At 37.6% G+C, this 12482-nt stretch overlaps 1 protein-coding gene across 2 annotated transcripts in view; it reads right to left on the reverse strand.

Moving 5' to 3' along the window:
* LOC149163182 (uncharacterized) overlaps positions 1-12482 on the reverse strand; it is a 52064-nt gene that overhangs the window by 24298 nt on the left and 15284 nt on the right. The window contains exon 2 of one of the 2 annotated variants that reach the window (XM_089437559.1): positions 10823-10889. In XM_089437559.1, the coding sequence (XP_089293685.1) occupies positions 10823-10889 (67 nt within the window). Of the gene's footprint in view, positions 1-10822; positions 10899-12482 lie in introns of both variants that reach the window. The other variant, XM_089437558.1, reaches the window with a different exon arrangement.

Here is a 12482-nt window from a genome sequence, read left to right on the forward strand (position 1 = left end):
TTTGATTTAATTTAACAAAAAAAAAACATTCAAAATACATTAAAAAATCTTAAAATTTTAAAAATTGTTTGGTGACTCTAGAATTGCTAAGGAATTAAATCAAAAGGGGAATTTGAGCTTTCACATTTAAAAATAAATAAATTTAATTAAGTACTTTAGATTTTTATTTTTGGTCAAATTAAAAAATTGAATTGCCACATTAAATTTGCTTCGTCAACTTAGCATATTAAAGTTACCTAGGGGATAATTAAAATTCTAATCTAAAGTCCCTTGGTGTCTTTTGTGTTAAGTGTAAAATTTTAAATTTTGTGGTAGTCATTTCTCTATTGCCAAGTGCAATTAATGTTTTAAAATTATTGACTATATGAGAGATAAATTTTTCTAGATCTGGGTTATTGAAGAAAAAAAATTCAAATCTAGAATCACACTTAGTACTTAAGTTTCATAATTCTTCATGGGATTTAATTGCTAGAAAATCTTGCATGATAAAGTTTTGGTAGTTTACATTTAATCGTTCGCGATCATCACTTTCAGCACATTTATAAATTTCTCTGGATAACTTGTTTTCATTTACTCTATGGTTAATTGAATATAAGGGCACCGGTCTAAAATCATTTATATCTTGTGGTTGTGTCTTACTTATCTTAATTTCTAGATCTATCAATCTCGATTAACCAAGATTTGTTTCACATTCATCAAATTGTTCATTTTTAAGTCTCCTAAAACCTGTGTTCCACAGGCTATCCTCATTCATTCATCTTAGGAACTACCCCCCTTGACTTGTCTAGGAGAGAGTCTAAACGGAGTGAGTAAGGATTAGAGTGACACCCCTTACTGTGAGCATTGTCGTGGTGCTAGACACTTTGTGCGACAACATTTTTTGGCATCATTGTTGGGGACGAAGTTTTTTTGTCCTTGGTCCTCTCAATCTCTTCTCGTCATTTGATCCTTTCATCTTCACCCATTCATCTTCATCTCATTTTCATCATATCATCTTCTGTGTCTAAGTTAGATTTCTATTTGGGTGGCGACTCCACTTCCTTCATCTTCTATAGGGGCATGTACTAGGAGGAACCAAGCAGCGTGGTTAATCCTGCTCTGAATCCTGAAAGGGCTCTCATAGCTAGATTACACAAGCTCTCTTCTCGTACACTCCTTGACAATCTCGGCCAGGAAGCTCTCTGTGACATCCATTCACTCTTCTTGAATCCTCTCGTTCCAAACATCATGGATATCTATGAGCCTCTTAACTTTGCTAACATCCAGGGTTATCCCCATAACCTTCCTAATAATGGTCTAGACAAGTTACCCGCTTTCCAAGGAAATAATGCAATCACTATTAAAAATCATTTATATGCTTTTCAGACTTGGTGGGCTAAATTCGCTAATGCTCATAATTATGAGGATGTGCAAATGAAATGCTTCGTCTTGACCCTTGAGAAGGATGCTATGGATTGGTTTAGGGATAGGCCTGATCATAGCATTGATTCATTTAATTCCCTCCTTAATGCTTTTAGAGAGAAATTTGGTGATAAGAAAGAAGATCGATTTCTAGCAAAAGCCATTAGTGTCATTAAAAAGAAAGAAAATGAGACGTGTGAAGAATTTAATAAAAGGTTTAATGGTATGCTTAAAGAGATATTTATTGATTACAAACCAACTGAGAAAATGCTTCTAGAATATTATCTCGATGCTTTCAATCCTGACACTTCTTATGAGCTAAGGAGGTCCAAGCCTAGTGACTACAACGCTTGTCAAATCACAGCTGAAGAGCTGGAAAAAGATAACGTTGCTTTTGGCAGATCTGAAATTCATGGGTTTGATAGATCTAATGTTAAATTAAAAGAACCTAAAGGAAAAGAAAAGGGATCTGAAGAAGAACATATGCAAAAATTGCTTAAGAAGTTAGAAAATATGGAGTTAAATCAAGCTAGGATGATTGTTGATCATGCTAAGGAAATACCTACATTACAGTCTAGGTTGATTCAAATGGAAAGAGCTCAAATGCAAAATCATCAACCTAAGGGTTAGGATAATAATAATAATCGAAATAATTGGCCGAAAAAAGGTCAAACCAGTGCGCAGAGGCCTCCCAATCCTCTCGAAACTAATAATCTTGTGGAGGACACCCCGCCTTACTGTAGGACCTATGATGAGCTTCATGAAGAAGCTACTTGTCCTGTTATCAAGAGAATCATGCATCATGAGATGCTTCGGAAAAATAATCAAATAAACATGGTTGGTAAAGAGTATCATCTATCGTAAGAGAATTGGGAAGAGGTCAAGGGAAATAGTCAACCCGTCAGAGCTTTCACATCTTCATATAGCATTAATAGTTTTGGTCAAGAAACTGATGTCTTGGTTAAACTTTTTAGTGAGGAGCCTCCTCCTAAGCGAGTTCTTGAAATTGCTAGGGACAAGGGGCTAACCTATCAAAGAAGAAGTCAAAATGATAATCAAGTTAATTCTTTAAGTCTTAACCCGGAGTCAGCTTTTGGTATGAATATTGATTTAGGAGGTCGATTTAATAACTCTAAAGTTTTGGTTCCTGTCACCGAAATAGTGAAGATCCCCACTCAGAAGGCCACGTTACTAAGTGCTATTGGCAATACCCAGGTGAATGCAACTGAAGAGGAAACTGAGGCTTTCTACCAAGATGCTCCTGTGTATTTGCAAACTATGGAATCCGATAACAAAGGGCATTCTTCTTTTTTCATTACTTTGATTGTTAATAATTATCGGTTATATAATTGTATGCTTGACTATGGTGCTTCCGCTTGTGTGATGACTAAGAGAGTCATGGAATAGCTTAACTTAAGGATATTTAGACCTTACTATAACATATGTGCCATGGATTCAAAAAAAATTGAAGTTCATGGGTTAATTAAGGACTGACAAGTCCATCTGTCTGTCTACCCTGATATCATGATTGTCATGGACATACTTGTGGTTGATGTGCCTAATGCTTGGGGTATGCTTTTGTCTAGGAAATGGGCCTCTGATTTAGGAGGAAGCATTCAAAAGAATTGATCATATGCTACGATTCCTTCCCCTAATGGTCAAGGATTTCTTAAATTAAACAGAGAACCCGAAAGGAGATTCCATGTCAAAGATCCTAAAAGTCCCCATAATGAGATAATATGTGAACGACCAGACACTGGGAATCATGCTATTTTATCTAATTCGATCATTCCCGTAGAGGTCAAGGTTGATAAAAAAGAGGGTGACTTAAAAAATAAAGTTTGGATTTTGTACTTTGATGGTGCAGCATCTAGGCATGGTAAGGTGTCGAAATTGTCTTAAAATCTCCCCTTGGTCATATTTTCAAATTTGCCTATTGGTTAGAATTTGAACCAACCAACAATGTGGTTGAATATGAAGCCTTGTTTTTGGGTATTGAAATGGAAAAAACTTTGAAAGTCAAATTGCTGAGTATCAAGGGTGATTCAGATTTAGTTATCATGCAAATAAAAAATAAACTTACATGTAAAAATCAAAGGTTAAGAAATTATATAAATGTTGTGGGATACCATGGAGTATGTTGATGCCATCAATCTTGAAGCTATCCCAAGAGAGCAAAATTGTTTCGCTGATGAGTTAGTTGTTGTTGCTTCTACCATGCAGTTGTCTGATAAATTTATTGAAGATAAAACTAAGACAGATATCATTTTTAAACCTTCTATCCCAGATAAATCTGAACATGGGCAGGCCTTTGATAATGAAACACATGTTATTCACTTTTTAAATAATTTGGATAAGTTTCAGGGTTTTCAGGTAAATTCTGTGGAAGACGGATCCAAACGGCTTAATTTTCAGAGACAGAAGAATCCTACCATATGCACAATTGAACATGGCACATCTGAAAAGCAGCCTACAAATTTGCCTGAAAGCAAGCAAATGCTCAGCATGTACTGCATTGAACGCATTTGAAGCCATGGGGCATCCTTTGCATTGTATTCCTAACCCTACACCCTTTTATTTCGGTATTTTATTTTGTAGGTAGATTTATGTTTTTCATGTTATTAGGATAGTTAATAAATGAAGAGCTTATATCTTTCATGTGCTTAATATTATATGATGATTTTTGGATGGACGCTACTTATGTTATCTTGTGTGTTGCGTGGATGCAGATTCTGGATTCTCACATTCCTCCGGTGCAGCAACATGTCCCCAAGTAGAGCCAGATGTTGACCACTACGTGTCAACGACCCATGGCAGTGCACCCCTTTTTTTCACAAAAAGGATAGCCCGTGATCGATGTGTCTGTGTCGTCCAGTTATTATCATCAACCTAATCATCATGCTATAATGTAAACCCATTATGCATATATATGATGTAAATAATCTCAGCAGAACAATGTCATGTATGTAACAACCTAAATAAACCTACCTTTCTAGTGACGATCTCCATTCTGGGAGGTTTTTTGTCTCATCGATCCATTCTCGGATGGTCGGCAGAGTTTTCCCCTCCAGTGTTACCCCAAAGCTGGAATGGATTTTGTCGCTAGGATCTTAGGCGAGTCCTAGTGTTCTAGATCGAGTCTATGTAAAAGCAATTTGGGAATAATCCTAACTATTTGGTTAGATTATTTTATGACAAATTGTTTGGTCTGCTGGATTATATGTGTCGTGGAAATGGATAGTCTATGAGGGTCTATTACAAATGGGTTTTCTCCCTTATGATGTAAAAAATATGACAATTATGATGTAAAGTGTCTTGAGGGTTGGAAAAATAATTTATCCCCTCATAAGTTAATTAATTAAATTTTCTGGCCCAAAATTAATGAAAATTTTAAGCCAAAAATTTAAATAATTCTAGGTCCTTGGTAAATTTAAATTCTCCAAAAGCAAAATTCGTCGGTCCTAAAAAAATTAAATTTTAAAAGGTCCCAAGACTAAAAGGTAAAATTAATTTTTTTATAGATTTTAAACCTTTGATCTCTGGGGGTTAACTCAAAGTCAAAATTTTGGAGAAATTAACTCAAAAATTCTATTTCTGAGTTAATTGAAATGCATTTAAATAAAAATTTCGAATTTCCTCAATATTTAAATATTTCAAAGGATGATATTAAAAGAAATTTCAATCTTCATCAACGGTCAAGATTGCCTTGACAAAGATCACTTGAACTAGCTATTGGAAGATTTATCTTTAAATAGGAAGTCATTGGTCAGTTCATCTATCCGATCTCTGAGTCATGCGCTTAGCAAGAAGCTCTGATGTAATCTTTTTCTGGATAATAAAGAAAGACTTTAGGGTTAAATTCCGTTGGTGTTACTCTTCATGGGAACACTGTAAGATGTGTTGTTTTCATGCATAATTTTTTCTAAAGCCATTGATCATAGCTTCTGAAGAGTGATTTGAGTACAGCGATCTTGCTCAGTCGCTGGGGTTTGAGTAATAATTTAAATTTTGAATGTAATAGCGGGTATCTCTATTTGACTGAATTTTATTATTATTTTTTCGCTCTATTTTTTATGGCTAGATTGAGTTTTGCAGGGAAATCTTGATTTTAGATCATCGGGTGTTAGGGGATGTTTTCAGTTGGACCAACCAACTCCCAATCCGTATTTTCTGAAGAGCCCAACTAAATTAGCTCCTGGCTTATCATAAGATTTTTGTTGGTGATGCACAAAGGGTTTCGAGTTAGCACCTCTAAAATTTAAAAAATCTTTTAATTCGTATGCAGCATAATGATAGATCTGGCTACTTAGAGCCTTCAGCGTATACTTTTTGTAATTTTACTGTGTTTTGGTTTTTTTTAATCATTGTGTATATCGTTTCTGGGTATTTTGTTTTTCTTATTTGCAGCTGCAGATTTGAAGGAAGATTTTTGTTTGAAGCCAGATCTAGGCCCTGGAGGGTAAGATCTAGCCTCAATATCATTTTGCAGGGATATTATTCAAATTTTTGTAGTTCAAGAGTTTTAAAATTCTTAGATCTGGGAATTTTTAAAAGGGTTTCAGGAATAAATCTGAAGCAAAGGGATACATGACTTTAAATCAAAATTTTCTGAAATTTTTTTTTTGAGTTTCTAGGCTACCATTTATCTGTTGACTGGGTTTTTCGATTTGCTGCAAATTTCGAAAAAAAAAAATTAAGAAAACCTTCATTGCTCCACTACTTCAACCTTCATCTTCCTCTGTTGCCTAGGATTTTCCTATGTTGATTTGGGGTAGCATCGAATGTGCTATAGCCACGAAAATTGGTGGAGAGACTAAAGCACATGAGATCTCTAATACCCAAAAATGATTTGGGCAGATTCTAAACAGTTGGGGAGATATTAAAGTAATTAATATTTTTAATGGAGTCCGTAAGTCTAAACTTAGGGAAAATAAAATATTAATGTGAATTAATATAAAACTGTGTTAGAAAGGTCCAAAATTCATGGATCAAGCCAGAGTCAATCTTCACCGTTGATTAGGGACTTAATCTCGGTCGTTGATTTGTCAATGAGAAAAGTATAAGAGAAGGCTTGAGATTCACCTGGAGAATACACTAAGGGAGACCAGTCAGTTCAATTTCTAGAGCAGGGTTAGCTAAGAAATCCGAACTAGTGGTCTGGTGAGCAGTCAAGAAGCAACGAGTACGAAACAAAGAGACGGGATCAGCCACTGGAGACCAACGCTGAGGCAGGAAAGGCAGATGCAGGGCATTTCAGGCAGACACAAAGGTAGCAGGAGACTGCGCAGTCACTAGAGTGTCTGCGTGGGTGACGCAGAGAGGCCCAGTGCTGACACAGTCAAGCAGGGGCTGACACAAAGTGTCTAGGAACCACGCAGATGTCAGCCACATTGATGCTGGGACTGGAAGAAGTGTTGGAGAGTTTTTTTTTTTCTCTGTGGGTAAGCCAGTTTGGCACTCTGTTGTACTAAAGAATTGTTGAATAAATAAAATCCTCCCTTGTTGCACCAGTTTTCCCACATTAGGTTTTTCCGGGGACTGTTGTCCAAAATATCTGTGTCAATGTGTTGATTCTTGTACATGTGTTTGTTTCTGTATTACGGTGTGATATTTGCAGCAAAATTTATTTTAATGTTCATTGAAGGAATTTCATAAATTATTGAAGAATAAGTAGGAAAAGTAAATCAGATGTTGCAGTGATAGAATTTTCACATGGTATCAGAGCAAGTAATCAAAGACAGGAAGGGAAAATCAGTTATGGGTTGAGACCACGATGCAGAGGCATCCACGTCAGGGGACTCGCACAGATTTTCAGAAGTTTACACAAGAGAAAGAGACTTTGATTTCTCTATGTAGGTTTCCAGGCTAGAAGAAGAAGTGGCTTGTATGACTAGTTCTGCATCATCAGAAGTATGGTATAAAGATAGTGGAGCCTTGTGGCATATGACGGGAATCAAATAATGTTTCTCAGAATATCGAGAGGAGAAGATGAACTTTCAGATCACCATGGGGAACAAGGCAAAGTGTACTCCAGTAGGGAAGGGTACCATAGTTTTTCAAACAGAATCGGGAGAATGGTTCTGTGCTAGAAATGTGCTGCATGTACCAAGATTGGGGATGAACTTACTTTCTGTGTCGCAACTTCATGGCAAGGGCTATGATGTCTACTTCATCAAGGAGAAGGTATACGTCAAACACCCGAGCTGAAAAAAGAAAGTGCAGATCGGGATCAAAAGTAACAAGTTGTATAGATTACAACTAAAATCACCAATGGCACTAATAGGCAGTCATGGAGACAAGGACTTGAATGAACTATGGCATAGAAGAATGGGTCATTTGCACCATGGAGCTCTAAGAAATCTCAGGAGCACTGTAACAGGAGTTCCGGATCTGAGTACAGAACGAGATTATGTATGCAAAGGATGCACTCTAGGAAAGTATGCCAAGGCATCATTTCCTAGGAGCAAACACAGGGCCAAAAGTGTACTAGGATTGATACACTCAGATATCTCCAGACCTATGTCCGTCAAAGCTCTCAGTGGTGCTAAGTATTTCCTTACCTTCATTGATGACCACTCAAGGAAAACTTCGATTTATTTTTTGAAAACCAAGGACGAGGTTTTTTGTTGATTCAAAGAGTTCAAGGCTCTAGTGGAGAATCTGACTGGGAAGAAAATAAAAGTTTTGCACTCAGACAATAGTGGAGAGTACGTCGATAAGGACTTCACTGGTTTCTGCACTAAGGAGGGCATCAGAAGAAAATGGACAGCTCCCTACAATCGGGAGCAGAATGGAGTAGCAGAGAGAAAGAACAAGACTATTGTAGAAGCAATTAGGGCCATGATGTACGATCAGGATATGTCGAAATTCCTGTGTGCAGAAGCATGCAACACAGCAGTCTATGTTCAGAACAAGACTCCCCATCAGGCGTTGGGCAAGATTACTCCAGAGAAAGTTTTCACAGGGAAGACACCTGAAATCAATCATTTCAAGATATTTGGGAGTTTAGCATATTACCGCATACCAGAGGAAAAGAGGAAGAAGTTGGATCAAACTGCGGAAAAGGGATATCTGGTGGGATATAGCAAGAACGCTAAGGCATACAGAATCTACCTTCCAGGGAGCAAGAAGGTAGTAGTTCAATGAGATGTAAAGTTCATGGAGGACAGGGCTTTCAGAAAATCTCGTGAGGTGTCTTCCAAGGAGCAGTCAAAAGAGGAGCCGAAGGTTAAGCCTCTTCAACCAACGGAAGTAAAAAATTCTTCCTCGAGTCAAGAAGATTCTCAAGATGAGGAAAAGGAGCTAACAGAAGCACTTGCTGGCAAAGCAAGAACTAGCAGGGAATATCTGCTATGGTGAAGACCCATGGCTCTCAAAGCTCACCCTACAAGTGCCAATGTGACCCTCTGGAGATCTAGCACCTCGTATAGGGAGACCAAGACATAAATGAAGACCCACTTGCAATCCTGCATAAGATCCAATGCTTCCCATTGCCCTTCAATACAACAAATCATTAGAATAATCAAGCAATAATGCTTACAAGTAATGGGATTAATGGGGCACTTCATGGTGGCATGCCCTTACATAGTCGGCTTTGGCAAGTACAAGTGTCTCCAAGCTCAAAAAAAGGGGTTAACCAAGGACTCTATTAGGTGGTTTCAACCTCTAAAGAGGGTGGCATGTCCATGGTACATCTTTCCAGAGGTAGGTGGCAAATGATATAATGATGCAATGCAACGAGGATAAAGGGAATCATCCAAACCACATGTCAAGGTACATTGGGTAGCTATAACAAGAGAAGCCCACACCTAGGTATATGAGTGTAAGAGGGAGCAAATTATGGTACACGAGTTACCCCGGCCTTTGTTTTTCCACCCTTCTTCATATGCCTTTTGCCATTGATTGATTTTCTTTTCTTCACAATTGCTCGAGACTCCAGGGGATGGAGAGCATGATGTGTAATGTGTAGCAGGGGATACCCTGTTGAGGTGGGGCAGTTCATCGCCCACCAGGTGTTGGGACAATCATGGGTTCCTTAAAGATGGCGGGGGCTCATCTAGGGCCCATAGGAACCAAGGTTATGGCCATGACTAAGGGGTAGAGCTCATGCTCGGCTTTTGACCACGTGCTAAATTTGTATGTCCCAGCCATCCTTTACATTTTGTGGTACATTTCCTGTTTGAGAGTGGCCAAATTATGCTTTTCACTTTCTTTTTAGCTGCATCAACCTTTGGGGCATCATTTCAGGCCCGACCCAAGGTGTGGACAAAGGGAGGGGGAGGCTAACCCTATGTGGACCTAGTGGACAAATGTGGACCCGAACGAGAAAAGAGATGAATGGGGCTCAAATGAGTGGAAAGGGAGTAATGTAAGTGGTGTCAGGAAGCGGGACCACACAACCAAAATAAGGATTTCCCATGTAGGGCCAACCATAAAGCTAATGGCCAATGAAGGAAATCCCACAGGACTAGGATACAAGGGTAACCACGAAATCAAGCAAATGGAGACAAGAATACATACCTAACCCACTCTTTCTGCCGAATCCCCCCACCAATTCATGCCCAAAAGTTCCCATGACAAGTAAGGAAAAGTACTCAACTATACCAATGAAAAGCCATACATTTGGGGTCGGGAGGCCCACCTTCCAACATACATTCATAACAAATGGACAAGGGACCACATGGCTGGCTCAGGTGGTGGAGAAAATGGCACATCGAGCTATCTGGGGGCTGCAAGGGGCTGTTGGTTGCCAGCTAAGAACCATCTAGGAGAAAAAAAAAATCTCCCATATACACTACCCACAGGTGGTGGGTAACAAGGCCGACTTGGCCAATTGGGGCCAACTTTAGCATCTTAAAATTAAATTAAATTTCCTTTCTTGGCTGACATAGGTAGCTGTGGAATACCTCTTGCAACTACTCAAAAATGAACACCTGCACCACCAGAAAGCAGCTTTTCTAATGCATGCTCAAAGCAAACCCCTTAACTTGCTTCAACTGCAAGCTTTACTGTAACAAGCACACTTGTGATATACAAAAGTATCACAATATCTATGATGTATTGAACAATGATTGAATGATGGGTTTACAATAACTCTCTTGACAGTATATATGTTCATTGACTAGTCACAATTGTGAAGGGGTAGCACCCTTCATGTTTTTTATTAGTATTATTATGATTATTAATTACTGGTTTACCAATATTAATATTAACTTATGATTATTGTCTCTATACACAACAGCCTAGTAAGACCAAAAGCAAGCTTAAATCCATAAATGAAACAAAGCATATTGGAAATTAATCCACTAAGCATTAGGAACAGAGTATATCTAGTCTGAAAACAATGTCACACGAGGTACAGCAGAAATACCTTTCCACGACAATACTAAGGTTCTTTACGAAAATTATTCTGGATAGTTACCTGGATTGAATGGGACCACCTCCTTCAGTGTCTTGTTTTCTTCCAGTAGCAGTTGATAACACTGGCCCTGCAACCACTGAAATCATCAAAAAATTTGTTCCTTGTCACAAGTATCTGACCCAAAAACAGGACATACCTAATGCAAGGGCTTACACAATTTCAGAGAACTTTCACACACAAAACTCTTTTCTACTACACAACTTGGAAGGAAAGGTCAAACATGGGCCGAAGTGTATTATTTCAGTAAATAATATTATAATAACCATGCCACTCTTCTCCATAAATGCATCAAAAAATAAATTAAAAGAGCTTTGCACACATACAAGTAAGATAGTAACTCCATATGGTGAGTAAATATTTTGCTAATGAGAGGGAACAGCAACAAGGGTTGTAAAATGTAGTATTGTAATTCATCAAAAATCAACTTAGGATTCTCTGTGCCATATGTTAATCCTTTATTCAGCGAACAGTGTGTTATCAGTGCAAATCTTGAAAATTGGCATCCTTCACGAGAAACATGACTAACAGTTAAAATGTCAAACTCACATTTAAAAGATTGTAACCAGCATTCTGACATTCAGTATAGGACACTATAATCTCCACATAAATGAAAGGAAAATTTAATGTACTTTTCACCACTCATATTGAAAACTGTACAACAGAGTTACTCATATGCAATGGTCACCAATATTTTACTGGTTTTATTGGTGATTATATTTTATTATCTCCTAATCTTGACTTATTAAACTCATACATAGCATAATAAATCAAGTTATTGATCATCAGCTATGTTACACTCTAAAAAGACAGACAAGATCCTAAATCAGTGGATCTTGTGAGAGGTTCACTCCCAGATAATTAGGAAGTTGTTTAAAACTGGAAGACCTCATTAAAAGAGGTTGCTACCCACAACTCCTATACATTAAGATCATTAAAAGCTAATCATGACACCAATCAATCATGGATTGGGAGCATTTACATAGAGGGGTTTTATGACCAACAAGCGATTCTCCACTTTACACTATGGTGTCAATGATGTGAGTGACATGTGCAAAATGTGCACTGCAACATGTTTACAGTGTTAATTTAACATTACTGATCATGTCTGATAAATGAATTCAATATTTTTATATTTTTCATAAATGTAATTCTATTGTTTTAATCCTGCCATTTAATAATTGTAGGTCTTTTTCAAACTAAATGAGTTGAGAATATGTGAAAGTCAAGAGCAGTGATAAGATAAAGGAAGAAATTTTATCAGATTCCAGATTCAATATACGCACAAAATTATTCAGTGGGGTTGTCAAGCTTTGAGCCACAACCATAACTTTCATGCCACATCATATATCATCATGATTGAAGATTATTTGTAAAGCTCACCAATGAATTCGAAAAGGACTCCCTCAGTGTTCATAACTGTCCCCAAGGTTTTCTTCAAGGATCCTTACAGTCCTTTCATTCGCAAACTTATAACTTCGCTAGTCACTTTATAGGTCTGAGTTCTCAGGTCTCATACTTCATTATTGAACAACCCATCACTGTAATATCTTCCGCATGGAGACCTTAGAATTCTTCAAACTATTAAATAGTATGACTAGTATCTTTTATTGGCTCTAAAAGCCAGAACAAATCTCAAAGAGAACTTAAGCATGAGGTACTT

The sequence above is a fragment of the Pinus tabuliformis genome, chromosome 5_2 (assembly GCF_031772625.1).
Source record: "Pinus tabuliformis cultivar Carrire ecotype Pingquan chromosome 5_2, CPIR1, whole genome shotgun sequence".
In the NCBI taxonomy this organism is placed as follows: Eukaryota; Viridiplantae; Streptophyta; class Pinopsida; order Pinales; family Pinaceae; genus Pinus; species Pinus tabuliformis.